General features: G+C 35.3%; 1 protein-coding gene across 8 annotated transcripts in view; it reads left to right on the forward strand.

Annotated features, from left to right (window-relative positions):
- LOC106873157 (uncharacterized) overlaps positions 1–19213 on the forward strand; it is a 137394-nt gene that overhangs the window by 59025 nt on the left and 59156 nt on the right. For all 8 annotated transcript variants that reach the window (XM_089354233.1, XM_089354238.1, XM_089354245.1 and 5 more), the window contains one exon: positions 5726–5796. In XM_089354233.1, the coding sequence (XP_089210359.1) occupies positions 5726–5796 (71 nt within the window). The remainder of the gene's footprint in view (positions 1–5725; positions 5797–19213) is intronic.

Consider the following 19213-nt stretch of genomic DNA (forward strand, 5'->3'; position numbering starts at 1 on the left):
CCCTGGACTGGCTTGTGCGGGTGGCACATAAAAGACACCATTTCGAGCGTGGCCGTTTTCGTGCGGGTGACACGTAAAAGCACCCACTACACTCTCTGAGTGGTTGGCGTTAGGAAGGGCATCCAGCTGTAGAAACTCTGCCAAATCAGACTGGAGCCTGGTGTTGCCATCCGGTTTCACCAGTCCTCAGTCAAATCGTCCAACCCATGCTAGCATGGAAAGCGGACGTTAAACGATGATGATGATGATGATGATGATGAAAAAGTGCCACACACTGGATGAGAAAGTATAAGAAAATATCAATAATGAACCTTCTTCATTTGTTTTTACATCTATTTTTGCATGCTAACATGGACTAGATATGTAGATATATATCGTTCAGGGATTATTTTACTGTTGGATGCCCTTCCTGTTGCTAAACCTTGCCTGTTTATCAAGTAATGGGATGGCTTATTTCGCATGTCCTTGGAGGTGCAAAGCGGTCTGTTACCTGTTGACAGCAATGTCTCTACATTTAGTTGAGTGATTTTTCTAAAAGTATGAACAAACCTGCCAGTAGGCACCCCCACTCACAAATACATATATATATGTATATACAAGGGGATTCTTTCAGTTTCCATCGACAATACTCACTCAGTTGAAATAATCAGCTGGATTATTTTTTTTTTCCTTTCAAAACCTATGGAAATAGAGAGTGGGCACTTGTAAAATGCCATTTGGTACAAAGTGTTGCTGAGAGTTGCTGGCATAAAATATGAGTTGTTTCCAGAAATATTACAAGTGAGCTGAGTGGCCAATGTCTATATTGTTTAATTAAATGAATATTCAAAATTATTAAACTGCTCTTTGTTTTTTTTTTTTTGTATGCCTTTTAATGATATTTTTTTTATCACTGCCTACAAAAGTTTATATGGCCAGCATCATTTTCCCTAGAGAAGTACAAAAATTAAGTTGTTTCAGTTATAAATACTTAGAAATATGCAACATGAATCTATCTGTTTATACCAAAATGAAAAGTAAAACAATAGAAATGTAGCAAGTCATTGTATAATTTTGTCAGTGGGCATATTTCTGAAAAAAACTACTAATATTTTTTGTTTGTCTTTATGTGACTGGAGAAAAGCAACTATAATATTTCATGAAAGACAAAAATTGTCCATGCTCTGTTTGATATATAGATTATGTGTGCATGCGTGTGTATATTTCTCTTTCTCTCACTCACTAATCAAATATTGCTTTATAAATATTGTTTATTTCAAGCTTCTATTTTGATAAGCTTAGATACTGTGACAGCTAGAATAAGGTAAGCAGTAGAAAACATTAAGATTTACTAAAAATCACTAATAGTTAGTGCTAAAAGAAATAATAGGGGTAAAAAGGTGTAATAATATTTCAAAATGCAAATATTTTAATAACTTGCTCTTATGTAGTCAGTTGGTTATGCCTGTTCCATATATTTCAGCCAAGCTGACTGGGGCTATAATACTTTCGAGCATGATCATTGCCAGTGCCACCTGACTGGCTCCTGTACCGGTGGCACATAAAAAGCACCATTTGAGTATGGTTGATGCCAGTGCCATCTGACTGGTCCTCATGCCGGTAGCATGTGAAAAGTACCCACTACACTATGGGAATGGTTGGTATTAGGATGAACATGCAGCTGTAGAAACAAGCCGGATTGAAGCCTGGTGCAGCCTTCCAGCTTGCCAGCCCTCAGTCAAACTGTCCAACCCCAAGGGCCCGGGAACAGGGGGTGCAGCGGGTGAACCCGCACCCCCTAGAATTTTCAGGGGGTGCAAGATCAAAATTTGCACCCCCTACATAATCTTACCAGTTGCAGAAAAAAAGTGTCTAAAATCTATCGGTATAAAATGGTTAAGTTCTATCTCGTTTCAAAACAAAGAAAAAAATAAATATATAAATAAATAAAAGTGATGAAGCTAGCATAAAATTCCCTAGGGAGTTTAGGACCACTAACTTCTGAAGGCAAGTAGCTTCATAACAAAAAAGTAAGTGACAATAACAACAACAAAACCAGCATGTATGGTTAATTTTGAATGTATAGCATTACTTGAATTATTGAAGACAGCTCCCACCCAGTTTCTGTCTGTCAATACTTCTCTCCGTCTTTTAGTACCACTCCCAAGTTTAAAGACTTAAAACATGGTTGAATGGATTCGACCGTTTGACCCCAGTCTAAAAATAAAACCCCTTCAAAATTCTTTCAATACAAAACACCATTCAAACCATTCAATATTCGATATTATTATTTGCTTGACCAGTACGTGGGTAAGTGCCTTTTTTTTCAACTCCAACTTTAGTCTTGATTCACCTTTTCATTAAATCTTAATTCCTCTCTATCTGCTTGAGTTCCTTGGGAAATAGTTTCCTTTTAGCGTTACTACTAACAAATCGTATCTTAAAGACTTAGTTTAGGCAGAATGCCTTATATATTGACAACTTTCATTTTTTTATCTTGCCTTAATTCTGTCATATTATTAATCAAAAGTCTTCCTGCCTATATATAAAATAGTATCTGCGTCATATCTGTTTCCGATACTGTCCTGCTTTTTCGTTTTATATAGAAAACGTTGATTTAATTAGTTTGATAAGTGTCTCTGCACGAAACTCTCGAACCTTCAGTCACTATATAACTTTCGCCGATCAATAAATCTATACTTATTGAGACTGACTCAACATAAGTTCTATTTTTCATGTTTGAACCACTACGCCTGATGAGAACCCAATAATGTTCGGAAATCGATTAAAGTTGTTCATCTTTTTTTTTTCCAATCTATGGAGAAAAAGGCTAAATTTGCCCTCTTTATAAATATACGATATATATATAAATATAAATAGACCTCGATAATCGGCTCGGGATTCTCCCCCAATGATTTTACAAAGGTCACTTGGGCCCCCAATTCGCCGTGAAACCATTTGGTAGCTGGTATCGTTACGAGGTCTGTTTATATTTATCCACTTACTCTACTTGTAGAGTAAGCTCTTCTCCAGTTATATGGTTTTACCGTATATTATCACATATGTATATATATATATATATATATATATATATATATATATATGTACAGAGAGAGAGAGAGGTAGGTAGGTACATATGCAAACACACATACACGCATGCATATACATACGAATGTATGTATTTGTGTGGCTGTATGTCACCCCACCATCGCCTGATAACTAATGTTGATGCGATTATGCCCCTGTAACTTGGCGGTTCGAAAAAAGAGGCGATAGAATTAATACGAGGCTTCCAAAGAATAATTTCTGGCGTTGATTTCTTCAAATAAAAGACGGTGCTCTAGTATGGTTTATCGTCTTTATTTACTCCATCTTTATGCAGTACTCTACTGCAGAACAAAAACTCAAGCTCGGTTTCAGTTACCAGTATTAACTCTTTCACTTAATTCTATAACTTCAGACATATGACAGTCTTTCTACAGGACAACGATAACTAATCTGAGATAAATCTTATAATTTATTTAATGTATGTGTGTGCATGCATGTATGTATATGTATGTATCAGGAATGTAATATGAACTTTGCATTGTTAATTTGTTTTTATTATTTTTTTACCTGCATGCCTAATTAAAGATGCAAGATTTTCAGCTTCAATAAAAGTGTGTATATATATCATCATCATCATCATTGTCATCGTTTAGCGTCCGCTTTCCATGCTGGCATGGGTTGGACAGTGGCCCGGGAACAAAATTTGCTTAGGGGGTGCAAACTCAGTTTGAAAATTTGGCATTACTGGAGAAGTGTGGATCCGAGTTCTGGGAGTGTGCATGTCACAAATTTGCGCCTGCGCCTGCGTTAGTCGTAAGCATTCGAATTTAGCACACAGGTAAAAAACGAGACGCGCGCTACTTGCTGTAAATGGAGGGTGGGATATCCATCTAATACAAGAAGAAAATTGCAGATAAATTGAATAAAAACATGAAAAATAACCAAATGATATAGCTCAGAAATAGACTTAAAAAGCTGCTGGGAAAGAGAAATAACATGTTAGTATAGAGAACACAAAAATCTAGTTGTGATTTTAAATGCAAAAATATTTTTATCGTGAGCAAAAATGTTTTTGTTACTATGCATGACACAGAAATGATGTTTACTCCAAGATAGACCAAAGTTTATATGAGTTGTTGTTGAACTAGGTATGATACTCGTCACCATTGAGAGTTTCTTGAAGTTAGTTGGTCACAGTGTGTTACTACTGTCGCAGTCCATTGCTTTTATATTGTAATCCTGCTCTGGTTTGCTGCTGGTTCACTGCTACTGTCTGCTAACTACTCTGTAATGGCTAAAAATATACTGAATATATAGTGATGCCTTTGGTCAGAGACAGGGCACCAAAGATGAAATTGCTATTATATCCAGTTCCACAAGAAGTCTCAAATGGTCTGATGACATTGGAAGCATTTTAGTGAATCACAAAATCATTTATTTATTTCCTACTCATGTATTTAGATGAATTTTCAAAATAATCAAGTTCTGTATGGTATAATTAGTAATAGTCACCTGAGATGTGATAGATAGGAGGATCAAATACTGTTTCAGTCACTTGACTGTGGCCTTGCTGGAGCACAGCCTTTAGTCGAGCAAATCGACCCCAGGACTTATTCTTTGGAAGCATAGTACTTATTCTATCAATCTCTTTTGCCGAACCACTAAGTTACAGGGATGTAAACACACCAGCATCGGTTGTCAAGCGATATTGGGGGGACAAACACAGACACAAACATATACACACACATACATATATATATATATATACATATATATATATATATATATATATATATATATATATATACGACGGGCTTCTTTCAGTTTCCGTCTGCCAAATCCACCCACAAGGTTTTGGTCGGCCCGAGGCTATAGTAGAAGACACTTGCCCAAGGTGCCATGCAGTGGGAATGAACCCGGAACCATGTCTTTGGTAAGCAAGCTACTTACCACACAATGGAAAGATTTTTTTTTTTTTTTTATTAAGAAGTTGGTTTTGCAATCACACAATTCTGGGCAAGTGTCCTCTACTATATCCTTATATCTATACAAACCTTTTGAGTAAAATTGAATAAACAAAAACTAAGCATAAAACTCAGCAGATGGCTCACTCTTGTTCTTGAGCATTACATTTGATATGTCACCCAGATTAACAATGCCATCTTTCAGACCAGGACTCCTGTCTGAAGATAACTCCTTATGTGTTCCTTTTTTATTATGGTTGCTCAACCTGCTAGAAATAGCACCCTTATCTCCCTCAAATTACACTATATCATCTTCAAAATAAGGACAATGCTATCAGGATACTTTATGTCCAGGGAATAAAAACTGATAAGTGCTGATATTAGCTAAATAACCCACAAATCTTTTCCTCCATCTCTCTCTCTCTCTCTCCCTCCCTTCAGTTACAGTGGCGCTTCCTAAAAATAATGGATGCTTGTTTTCTACTTATAAGTCATACAGTTGAAAAATAAGAACTTTGAGTGTTTTAATTAAATAATATCATTTTTTTTAATACTACATTAATCTGCTGTTTGGAATGCAATTTATTTCTTTTACGTAAAATGTTTTGATAAAAGTTTCACATTCAACTGTTATGGAACTAGAGACAATTACAGATGAGATTTGTAGGGAAGTTTTATTCCCAGTCTTGCTAATCCTTTTCTAAAATGGGCATTTTTTTTCTGTATTTTATTAGCTGATGAAACACATATTTATTGGTATTAAGGCAGCTGTTGAATATTTTGAATACCATGTTCTCAGGGAAGGGTAAGTACAATGTTTTTGTTGCTATTGTTTGCCAAAGTACCATCACTAAGCAAGGAGCAATCCTTCTGAGTTTCATCTATTAGCCCTTTAGCATTTAAACCGGCCATATCCAGCCAAAATATTCTACCTGTTTTATGTTCAAACTGGCCAGATCTGGCCTCTCACACCAACCCTACAATATCATTCTAAAAATTAACAGTTACCTCATCTCAAAGCTACAAAATAATGCATCAATAATTTAAAACAGTGTGAATAAATAAGCATTACTTTTGACAGAATAATGTGAATACTAAAGGGTTAATGGATTTCTATATTGTGTAGTAATTTCTGCTTGCTTTTTGACATCTTTCATGAGATAAAATAATAAATTTCATAACTTATATGTCATTCAGGCATCATCGAAGATTTTGTCTTGATAGATGGATTTCAGTTCATTACAGCAATCATCTGTAAAATAACATTTACATTTTCTAGATTTGCAGATGGGTTGGTGAGAGAATGTTTAGAAAGTTTAAACTGTTCAGACATGTCAGAATATCTGTAGAATCTCCATAGGTTAAAAAAATTATGCAATCTAACTGATGCATTATTTTATCTGCAATGATAGGCTGTTCTTAAATGTTAGATTGGTCATCACCACTATGCTGCAGTAGGTCTGCTTGAGGCTATTCAACAACAAATCCACCTTTGTCATTATCTCCACCATTACTGTTATCCTTGTCACAATGATGTCAATGTCCTCTTCATTTTATCGTCATTATCATCATCTATCATCTTTTACAGTTAGATGCCCTTCATGGCACCAACATATGTAACAGAATGAGCCATGTGTATTTTATCATGCTGTCAAAGTAAAGAGGTTGTTGACTCCCAACACTGATGCATTAATTTTATTACAGAGTAAACCTTCTTGTAGATGAATTACCTTTGTCATTCCTTTATGAGAGATAAAATTAATAATAATAATAAAAAAAAAACAAGGAAAACACTAGTGGAATATTTGCTATATTGTGAGCAGAAAATTATCAAACATTGTAAAAAGAAAATCTTAAAACATTTTGAAGCTGATAGAGCTAAAACTGTATTGTAAATTTGAAATAAGAAATTGATATCATTAACTTGATAAGTGATAGCAGTATGACATGTCAGTATTAATTAACACCAGCTACTCCAATAAGAACATGATACTACAGCCCTGACACTCTACCTAGTATTAACTTTTATATATATATATATATATATATATATATATATATATATATATATATATATATACTGTTCTAGGCATATTTTGGTCTATAGTTTAAAGTCCATGTGTGGTTGAATGTATAGAAAAATCACCCCTTCTCACCAGTTGTTGTCTGTCTGCTAAATGCAATTAGGGTTAAATGTAAATTAATTTTTTTTCTATTAATTAGATTTCTGTTTCTACCTATAATAGCAATTTTTTTTATTAATATTTTTATAATAACTTTCAATATTTTCCTAGCTTACACATTCATCATATAACTGTTTTTTATGATATTCATTACGTGCAAAATAGCTTGATTTTTAACTGCTTCATCAGGAACTGCAACCATGTAAAAGCTATTTTTTGAATAACTTGACCATAGATCATAAATTACTCAAAATTTAAAGCAGGAAGCTTATGCTTTTGATTGTTTGCTATTTTGAGAATGATCTCCAGAGGTGGTAATTTTGAGACAGCATTTATGCGCAATGCTTCCTCTTGTAAATGGTCTTTTTTCTCCTCTTCACTTTTAGAAGAGTTTGGAAGTCATTTAAACCAAGCTCAGCTCTCACCTAGCAGATCTGTGATAAAAAAGTGTTCCAACCATGACCATCCAAGCTTTCATTCAGGCACATTGTGTCTAGGACTTTGTTAAATTATGTAGCAAAACCAGGTGTAGCAAAAAACACTCAATAAGGAAATGCAGAACAAGATTGAGTACATGATCATCCAACTACATCTGCTTAAGTCAATACCTCTCAGCAACAACATCCTACAGAATCACAGTGGAATATTAGTCTTTTGGTCAAGCTAGCTCCTATTTCATGTCCAATTTGCAGTGATCCTTTGGTTCCTATTTTACTCTACTGAACCTCCATAACCATTCAATGTTCATAAAAAACATACTACTGTATTTTTAGAATAAAATATTATTAGGAATTGTATAAAAAAATTTTAATATTTTGTGTATCATAGAAGTATAACCAATTCATTGCAGATAAATTTTATCAAGAAAATCTTATATGGACCCTGTTTGAGAACCCCTAGTATGGAGGACCTCTGGTTGGCCCATGAGTTTAGATGTTGTTGCTAATTATTTCGAGATTTTTATGCCAGACTTTAGTGAATATTTTGCTGTTGTTTAGAGCAATAACTTTCCATGATTACCATGATTACCAAAGATGACTATTGATCTGTTATTGAACTAATTAGAGAGGGTACTGTTCTTTCAGATACGTTATACATTTACATATTAACATACTTCAGGGTTGATGCTGTGTGGGAGAGTCAAATAAGTTGAGAATATTAGACCATTTACACCATTTATACTAATTAAGAATAATTACTGAATTACTTTTTGTGAAGTTTTGTTGTGCTTGTGGAATGGAGAATTTGTCCCACTGAGTGACTGTAACTGTGTCAAGCTTAGCCCTTTACCATTTAAACTGACCATATCTGGCTAAAATATTCTGTCTTGTGTTCAAACTGGCAAGATCTAGCCTCTCACACCTACCCCACAATGTCATTCTAAAGAAGAATCAAACTCTACGAGATAATGCATGATCAATTCAAAACAACATGAATAATATAAGCATTACATTTGACGGTAATAATTCTACTGGTGATGTCTGTTTTCTCATTATTATTATTAGTAACCAATGGAGAGATTTTGAACCCAGTACTGGAAACTTATATGTGCTAGTGAATTCTCCATTGGTTTCAGTGATAAACCTGTATTTATTTGATTAACTGAATTCCTACTCATGAAATTAATCTGTAAACAGCTGAAATATTCCACAGACTTGTATACTCTTTAAGGTAATTTTCAGGCCATATGGTTGTGACAAGAGATAGATAGATAGAGAGAGAGAGAGATAGAATGATAAAGAGTGAGAGAACATACTTTATTAACCCTGAAGGGACAAAAGGCAAAGTTCACCTCTCACCAGGATTTCAACTCAGAGTACATATGGTTGTTAAGAGCTTTGATTTGCAATCATGTAGTTCTGAGCTTGTTTCCAGTGACTGCTGAGTACTTTGAGCAAATGTGCTACATTGGTTAGTTGTAGTTATTATTTCCTACTAAACCATGTACTGTTTGTATTTCAATAGTTGAATAGTGATAATAGTGGGAAAAAGGTATTTACTAAGACCATATTTATAATAGTATATGTATAAGAATTGAGAATATATCTAGATCTTACAAGGTTCTTTTGTTATTGTAAATATAACTGAATAACATTCATATTGTATAGCAAAAAAGAAATTGCTAAATTTAAGTAAGATAAACTAGAACAAGAATTTTAACCTTATTCATCACAATGACTTCAATAGCTTTCTATTCACTGTATTCCAGCAGCATATTGCTTTTGTTTTTAATGAAATATGTACCAGTTAGAGAGTGGTGTTGATAAACTGCACAAAAAATCTTGTAGATGGGCCAAAGAAATCATAATAATCTAATTGTACACGATAAAGGTGATGACCTTGGAAAAATAATCTTTTTTTCCCTGTGTACTGTTTCAGTTTAGCAGTTGAGGCTCACATGTCCATATTTGTTGGTATAAGCTGTTGCCCTTCTTTCCTTTAAGCTGCTAAATGCTACCTGCAACATGATTGCATGCTTACCTTGATACCTGTTTGTAGATGTGTGTGTGTCAAATTTTAGACTTTTTCACAGATCTTCTCAATGAATGTCTGCTCGTTAATTTACATTTTGTGTTTCTATATATATATATATATATATACAATAATTTTCACTTTTTGTATCTGTTTCTTTTTGTGTTGATATTTTTCATCCTGGTATTTTAAATCTTGTTTTCTCTCTAAATAGAATTGGTGCCAGCAACCATTATCTCATAACTACTATAAACACTTTTATCTTGCTACTCTGACTGTACTCTAGAGCTTAAATCTTTTCTTTCATGTTTAACCTTGACACAGTCAGTTTCAACAGCAGCATATCTGCATTTGCTTATTTTACCTACATTTCTCTTGTAATTATTCTACTTTCCTTTTGTCAGTATTTAATAGTTTTCTTACCCTCAAGCTATCTTCAAAATCCAACTACAGAGCATTTGAACTCATAATTCTATGCTGCTTTTAATGTTTTGCTGTATTTAGACTTGTAATGTGGCTGATCCTTATTTGTCCTAATTTCATTATTCATTATCATCATTATTATTTAATGCATACTTTCCCATGATTGCATGGGTTGGATGGAATTTGTTGAGGCAGATTTGTTATAGCTGGTGCCCATCCTGTCACCAACCTTCACCTGTTACCAAGTTAGGTAATACTTCTCCACGATCAGACATGCTTTCACAGAAAATTGGTAATGAAGCACATGGTGGTAAAATTCATTTACAATTGTCATGTGAAATCAAAGCAAGGAGACAGTAACACACTCACAGAGCATATGTACACATACATATCATCATCAACATCACCTTATGTCCGTTTTCCATGCTGGCATGAGTTGGATGGCTTGATAGGAGCTGGGAAGGCTGGGGCTGCACCAGGTTCCACTGTCTGTTTTGCCATGGTTTCTACTGCTAGATGCCCTTCCTAACACAAACCACTTTACAAATGTACTGGGTGCTTTTTATGTGGCACCATTACCAGTGCTTTTTACATGGCACCAACAATAGTGCATTTTACATGACACCAGCACCAATGCTTTTTATGTGACACCAGTGCTTTTTTATGTGCCACCAGCATCAGCGTTTGGACTTATTTTAGTCTCTGTCTACTAAACCCACTCACAAGGCTTTGGTTGGCCCTGTGCCATAGCAGAAGATGCTTGCCAAGGTGCCAAACAGTATGACTGAACATGAGACCAGTGATTGAGAAGTAAATATTTTATAATGCAGTCCCAGCCACACCTGTATGTATAATACAGCCACACCTGTGGATATAATACAGCCACATCTATGCCAGTATGACTCTTCATTTTATCAACCTGTATTCATTATTTTTGGGATAGTCATGATTTCTAAACTGTTGTAATCAAATCTTGATCATATTTTAAATTAAATATGACTTAGCTGATGGAGAAAATCCAGTTTTTCAAAACTTTTGTCTGTTAACTCTTTAAGTCCTATTGTATTTTCTCTGTATAAGTCTGCCAATCCTGTTAGAAATTTTAGTTTATCTTATTTAAATTTAACAATTTCTCTTTTTGCTATACAATATTAAAATATTATAAATGTTAGAGATTTTGCTTAAGTACAGTTTGTCTAGTATGAAAATCATAAAAAACATAACTTACATTTACATATATATATATATATATTTAATAATAATAATAATAATAATAATAATAATAAATAAATAATTTGGACAAATAAGTATAAGTCAGTTAGTGTGTTTAAATATTGAGTAGAGCACTGGCACAGTTTAGGCTACCTATTGCCATCCACAGTCATGTTGGATCTACTTCAGGAACTCTGCAGTGGCAGTTAGGGTAATAATATTAATTAGCAGGAGATGGATTTGGTATTAAATCTTTATTGGGTACAACATATGTTTTGACCCATCAGTCTGGGTCTCATGAGGTACATTGATAAAGATATGTCTTACTACAGATTTTTAGTGAGACATATCTTTATTGATGTACCTGATGAGACCCAAACTGATGGGTCAAAACATATGTTGCACCCAATAAAGATTTAATATCAAATTCATCTCCTGTTAATTAATATTATATATATAAATATATAATTGTTTGTTTTTATGTTTGGTTATAATAAAAGCAATTTTACATCCATCTAATGGGTTATTCTATACTTTTGTAGAGTACAAATTTATTATTCTTAAACAAGAATGTCGTTGACAGTGACTTCAAAGTTTCAACCAGCTAAGCCATCATCAACAGTCCAATGATGGCTTATGTGATTAAAACTTCAAAGTCACTGTCAACAACATTCTTGTACATATATATGTGTTATGTCAGTGTGTAATAGGAGCTGTATCTCCTTGTTTTGACATCATGCAATATCTGACTCATTGTCATACAAGTAGTGTCCTTCATTTCCAGTCTTCTGTGTAGACATGTCTAGCCATGGGAAAATATTACCTTGTTTAGAAACAAGTAAGGGCATGCAGCTACAGAAAATCTTCAATGAATTCCATCTGACCTTTACAACCATAGAAAAAGTAAATGCAAAAATTCAAAAGCTATGATGATGAAGTAGATGATGACATGAATTTGGACGGGATTTACTAATATGATATAACTACCATTGGCGTACAGTGTGAATATGGGTTTTACTTGTTGACAACTTTTATATCACTTTTATTTGCCCAGGTAGATTGAATATAGCTCTTTAACAATATGAAGGTAGTTTGAAATATGTTTAAGGGATATGAATTTTTGGGCATCGGTTTCTTGTCTCAGAGTTCAATGAGTGTTCCAGCAGTCTCTGTAACTTAGAAGCATCAAGAAAAATGTTCTGATATCTGCTTTCATCTCTTGCTTCTCTCATTGCTCATTCCGACAAAAAGTTTCATTAACTGGAAGCAGTAGAAGAAAATTACTCAATAAGCTTTTGTTTCTAAGTTCATTTATAGGGCCTACATCACTAATGCAAACATCCATGCAATCATATGATAACTCCACTCTTGCTCAGAATCAATATATCCTGGTATAACTTTGATTGTTGGTATGTACAAATGTCACTAAAATATCACTAATTATTTACTCCCAATACAACATTTCTCTTTCTAATTACATCATTAATAATGGTAATGAATTAATTACAAATATATAATATTGAACTCTAATCCACTGTTTTAGGTATTAATCACCATGATATTCAAAAATCAAAATAGAATAGTTCTTAAGAAATTCATTCAATAAACTGCAAAAAAAATAAATGTATATGGTACAAACAGAATGTCTTTTAATAGGAAGTTCTTTCTAAAATGAGATTAAACTTTGTTTATTGTACCGAAGTGTGCTTAGTTCCTGCTATTTTACTTCAATCAACTCTTTCGGAATTGCAGTTATGGGCACTTCAGGATTTGGCAACAGCTGCAGTTATTTATGGTATAGGACTTTTATAGTTAAATGTATATTCCCTCCTGTCTATTAAAGAAGGCACAAACACTTTCACACACATATATACACATGATGGGTACTTCCACCTAATAAATTCAATCACAAGGCTATAGCAGAAGATACTTGCCCAAGGTGCCACACCGTGGGACTTTTAACTGCACAAACGTATATCAACTAATATTATATATAGTGCTAAATTTAAATGAAAATAGAGAACACCTCCCAGTCTTAAAAGTTTTAATTATCGTTGTCTATCTAGTTAAGTGTGTTTTGATAGTCTCCATAGAGTTTAGTTTACAGCAGATTTAGTATTCATTTTAAAAGCAGTGGAAAGTTTCTTTAACAAGATTTGGTTACTATCTTGGGAAGGTCAAACAATTGCATAGAAACTTCTTCATTGGCTTTAGTTATTACTGAAGATATTGAGTTGAAAGAAAAGTTTTAACCATATTCACTACATTTATATAATAGAAAAATCTTCAATATCTTTGCAAGAAGATTGGAATATGAAAAATAAAACTGACTACTGCTGTTGCCTTCATACAGTTGAGTTGATTATCAATTAGTGTCAAATGATGCCCACTTTTTTTTAGTCCATTAAGTGCTCTTTGATTTTTCTGTGCTACCAAAACTGCTTATAGGAAGAGATGCCTGCTATACAAAGCAAAAAAAAATTGAGAAGAACCCTTGAATAAACATATAATTTGCGATGCAAATAACACATGCATAAAGTCAGCTCAGGAATCTTCTTATGCATGCACACATATCAGCTACAAAAGCCAAAAGAAGCTGTAGAAGTCTAATATGTATTTTTGTGCTGTAAGTTTTACCATCATATATCTTAAAACATTTTTATAGTATAAAGCCTTTTCTCTCTTTCTCTCTCTCTCTTTCTCTTTTGTTTTGTTTTTTTTTTTAATAATTTTTGAAATTATTGTAATTCGTGATGTCCCAGCATTATTAGCCTGACAAAGCAGAGTTAAAATTACATTTGCTAAATTTCAGTCTTATTCATCTGTTGCAATATCAAATTAATCTCTGCCACCCATCAACAACAGCAAAAAAAAAAAAAACGCTAGAAATAAAAAGTGGAGCTTAATTTGATACCCAAAACTTGAGTCATTCCTCATTTTAGTTACCTTGCTGTTATTGATTTTCTGAGGAAAGAAAGGTTAAGTCAACCTAATCACAATATTTCAAACAAAATAGTTGTCACCTTCAGTCTTCTAACCAGCAAATGTTAGTTCAGTGATCAAACCATCTACTAAGAAATTTTTGGAGAATGAGATCTCTTATCATTTATCTCTTACTTGTTTCAGCCATTGGACTGTGGCACCACCTTAAAGAGTTTTAGTTGAATGAATTTGGTCAGTCTTATTTGCCAAACCACTAAGTTATAAAATGTAAACCAACCAACTCTGATTGTCATAAGGTGGTGAGGGACAAACACAAACATAAAGACACTTTCAGTTTCAGTCTACCAAATCCACTCACAAGGCTTTGGTTAGTTAAAGCAGACACTTAGCTGAGGTACTACATAGTGGAACTGAACCTGGAATCATGTACTTGGGAAGCAAACTTCTTATCACTCATCCACACCATCGGAAACACCAGAATATACCCACCTATCTTACACAAAAATATCACAACTAGGCACTTCACAAATATTATTGTCTATGAATACACAATTTCCATCCAAATATTACTGTCATTAAATACTTGGCTTTCATCCAGATATTGCTCAAAAAACGTTCTTTAGTTGATTTGAACTGTGATTATCTTCAGTTGTAGTGATTGTGTTTGCATTTCTTCACAGAATACTTTTCTCATTTTGTCCATCATAGAAGTGGTTTCCACTTACTGAAGTAGTAATAGGCTTTACAAATTGACTTACGTAAGTGTAAGGTCAATGGATATATAATTGAGCACTTAGACACTTAATGAAATTTCAGTACTAAGGTGCTGTTCTGAATATCGTGTTGAGTTTGTGTATGTGTGTTTATGCAGACACACATATCTTCCAAGGGAGGAGATCAGTTTCATTTTTGAAACCATGACATGTGGCAATTGTCAACTCATCGACTTGCTCAAGATGACATATATATATATAAAGAGAGAAATACGTACATATGCTAGCGTGTGTGTATATGCACATATAGGCACATGCATTGTACACACACACATATATAGGCACATGCATTGCTTTGTGGTTAAGAAGTTTGCTTAGCAACAATTTGGTTTTGAGATTAGTCACACTGTGCAGTACCTTGGGTAAGTGTTTTTAGCTATAACCTCAGTCCTCCCATACTCACACATGCATACAAATATGACTAAAAGAAGCCCACTGTATTTGGTATTTGTATGCATGTGTGTGGGTTTGTGCTCCCCACTCCCTTGTGTTGACATTATACACTAGCTGCAAACAAATATTACCATCATACCAGTGATGTAGTTATTTGCTACCTTCCATGACATCATGTTTGGCCATTGGGCTGTTTGTGTTTAAAGGACTAGGAAAATATTATCTTACTTGAGGCTTAATAAATAAATAGGAAGAGCAATCTGGCCACAAATCTGTTGGAAAAGTGGATGCTATATATATATATATATCAAGTGGTGATAATATATACACATACATCCCAACTAGACCAAGAGTAACATGGTGGTGGAGCTAGGAGGTTGACAGTGCTATAAAAGCAAAACGACAGGCCTGAAAAGACCGGGAAAATGGTGTAAGCAGAGAATTATATCCGGTAGCCAAAAGGGCAGCTAGGTGTCAGGTATACATAGCAAAAGGAATAGCTGAAAGTAAGGAGATTTGCAAATGTTCTACAGTGTAAAGATCAGAGATGTTCAGGATTGCAAAGCAGTGTATCAGATAGATTAGAGATGTAGTAAGTGAGAAACATGTGCGAATGGATAATGGTATGCTTGCACTTAGTGACTCAGAGAACAAAGATGCATGGAAGTGTCACTATGAAAGGTTACTAAATGTGGAAAATGAATGGGAGAAGGAGAGCATACCAAATATCGAACCAATTGAGGGACTAGCCATCAGAGTTGATAGCAGCATAATAGATAAGGCAATTAAGAACATGAAGACAGAGAAAGCCCCAGGGCCATTGGGAATCACTGCCGAGATGATTAAAATTTCTGGTGGTGTAGGATACAGCTTAGTCACCCATATAGTTAATCAGGTTATTCAGGAAGCACCATCCCTAATGACTGTAGTAGTAGAAGTATTATAGTTAGCTGCTACAAAGGTAAAGGTGATGCTTTAGATAGAAACAACTACAGAGGCATTAAATTGCTAGACCAAGTCATGAAAGTTACTGAGAGGGTTATAGATCAATTGATTAGAAATAGAATTAAACTAGATGAGATGCAGTTTGGTTTTGTACCTGGGAAAAGTACCACAGATGCCATCACTCTAATGAGATAGCTGCAGGAAAAGTACTTGGCCAAAAGTAAGCCATTGTACTTCGTCAACCTGGAGAAAGCTTCCAACAGAGTTCCCTGCTCTGTTATATGATGATCTCTAAAGAAGTTAGGGGTAGAGGAGTGGCTTGTTAGCGCTGTACAAACCATTACAGTGGTGCTGTCAGTAAGTGAGAGTCAACCATGAATACAGTGATGAATTTAGCGCACAGGTAGGGCTCAGTTCTCAGCTCACTATTATTATAGTCCTCCAGGCCATAACAGAGGAATTCAAAACTGAGTACACATAGGAACTACTATATGCTGATGATCCTGCTCTTATTGCAAAATCCTTAGTAGAATTGGAGAAGAAATTCCAGGTATGGAAACAAAACCTGAAATCAAAGGGCCTTAAAGTTAACCTAGCTAAGACTAAAGTTGTTGTTAGTAAGAAAGAAGATAAAACTCTCTTTCCATCAAGTAAATGGCCCTGCACAATATGTATGAAAGGAGTTGGAAGAAATTCCATTCACTGCACCCAGTGTAAACTATGGACACAGAAGAGGTGCAGTGGAATCACGGGTAAATTAACAGATAAAGTTGTCTTTGTATGTGGCAGATGTGCAGGAACAATAAGCACTAAGAGCACATGGGACTAAGGTTCTCTCAAATGCTCAGGAGGCTCTCTTGAGGTTGTAGATAGTTTCTGTTACCCAGGTGACCAAATTAGCAATAATGGACGACACTCTGAAAGTATTGTTTCTAGAATAAGAATTGGGTGGGGGAAGTTCAGCGAGCTATTATCTCTATTGGCAACAAAAGGGCTTTCTTAGAGTGAAAGGTAGACTATATGATACTTGTATGCGAATGGCTGTACTCCATGGTAGTGAGACATGGGCTGTGAATGCAGAAGACATGTGTAGACTGGAGTGATGTGAAGGTGGTATGCTCTGTTGGATGTGTATCAGTGCACATGTACGGCTAAGTGCAGATGTATTGAGAGAAAAGTTGGGCATAAGAGGAATCAAATGCAGCATGCAAGTGAGAAGAAGACTATGTTGGTTTGGACAGGTGATGCATATGAATGAGGACAGCTGCATAAAGAAGTGCCGATCACTGAAAGTGGATGGTACCCATGGAAGAAGGGAGACCCAGGAAGACGTGGGATGAAGTGGTAAGGACCAATCTCAGGATGTTGAGCCTCACAGAGGAAATGACAATGGACCGAGATGTCTGGTGATATGAAGTTCTAGAGAAGACCTGCCCACCTCAGCAAAACTGAGTTCTGGAAGCGCTGTGTGTCCTACCCATACTCAACAAGAAAACTACTCACACACACTACCACAACAAACCAAATTACGTCTCTACATTTCTTCTCTTCCTCACATTTCCGCTTCATGCACTATGCTTACCTCCCACTCCCCTATCCTGTCCTCTTGGCCCTGTGCCACTGTATCATTGCTCTCTGCTAGCCTCCAACCCGTGTGTTCCACCCACACGTAGCAAGAAAATTTTTCACTCACCCTACCCGAAGAAACCAATCTACATCTCCACATCTCTTCACTTCCTCACATTTCCTCCTTCATACACTATGCCTAGCTCCCACTCCCCAATCCTGTTCTTATGGCCATGTTCCACTGTATCATTACTATCCGGTAGGTCCCCGACTCTATATATACCCAGGTTTTCGCCACTCACTCTCCTCCCCCCACTCTGCACTCTTTAATCACACTTCCTTAGCAATATCCTGACACTTATATTATGGCGTTCAAACCTCAAGGATATGCCCTGGCACTTGCTACCATCTATATCTCTCTCTGCCTTTACTCAACCATCGCATTTATATTCTGATTCCCGTCTCTTGTGAGTATGCCTGGTATTTTGCAACCATCTCTCTCTTGTTGTCTTTCACTCTCTCCTGCACTTCCCTCAGGTTGGGTAACTATGTATTTCCTTTGCGGTTTCTGCCTTCATTCTTAATCTCTCTCTCTCTGTCTGGGTAACCTTGAACTTCCTCTACAGCAAGATACCTCTCTCTGTCTCACAATAACCTTTCATCATCCAACACAAGATCACCTCCTCCAGCACTCCCTCCCCTCTTGAAAGGTTTTTTTTGTTTTTTGTCTTACAAGTACTTGGTGACTCTGTCAGTGCAGGTGCCACGTAAAAAGTACTAAGTCCACTCTGCTAAGTGGCTGGTGTTAGGAAGGGCATCCAGCTGCAAAAATCCTACCAAAACAGTCACTGAAATTTGGGCTCTTGTAAAACTGTCCCACCCATGCTAGCATGGAAGGCAGACGTTAAATGATGGTGATGATGATGCATACAACTATTCAAGGTGTAGTTGTTTCCAATGATTTTTGGTGTGTTTGAAAGAGGGCACCAAATTTTGCTAAGATTTCATAAATAATGAATAACTCCTATTTTTCTTAATTAGATTATTCTGAAATATTAACCTCATCTTTTTTGTTTCTGTTTACACATTGTCCTAATCTTTCTTTGCTTATCATCAGCTGCCCTACTCTTGAGTACATACTGTCCCAGGCTGAATTTGAAATCAAAACCTGTATTTCAAAATGAAAGGTAGCTTACTCATTCAAAAAAAAAAAGATACACTGCCAGCAATCAGAGATTGGACTCGTGGAAGCTAGGTATGAATGGAAACATAACATGAAATTAGAACCACGGAAAGTTCCATTATTATTGTA

Source organism: Octopus bimaculoides, chromosome 1 (assembly GCF_046866305.1).
Source record: "Octopus bimaculoides isolate indiv1 chromosome 1, ASM4686630v1, whole genome shotgun sequence".
Taxonomy (NCBI): Eukaryota; Metazoa; Mollusca; class Cephalopoda; order Octopoda; family Octopodidae; genus Octopus; species Octopus bimaculoides.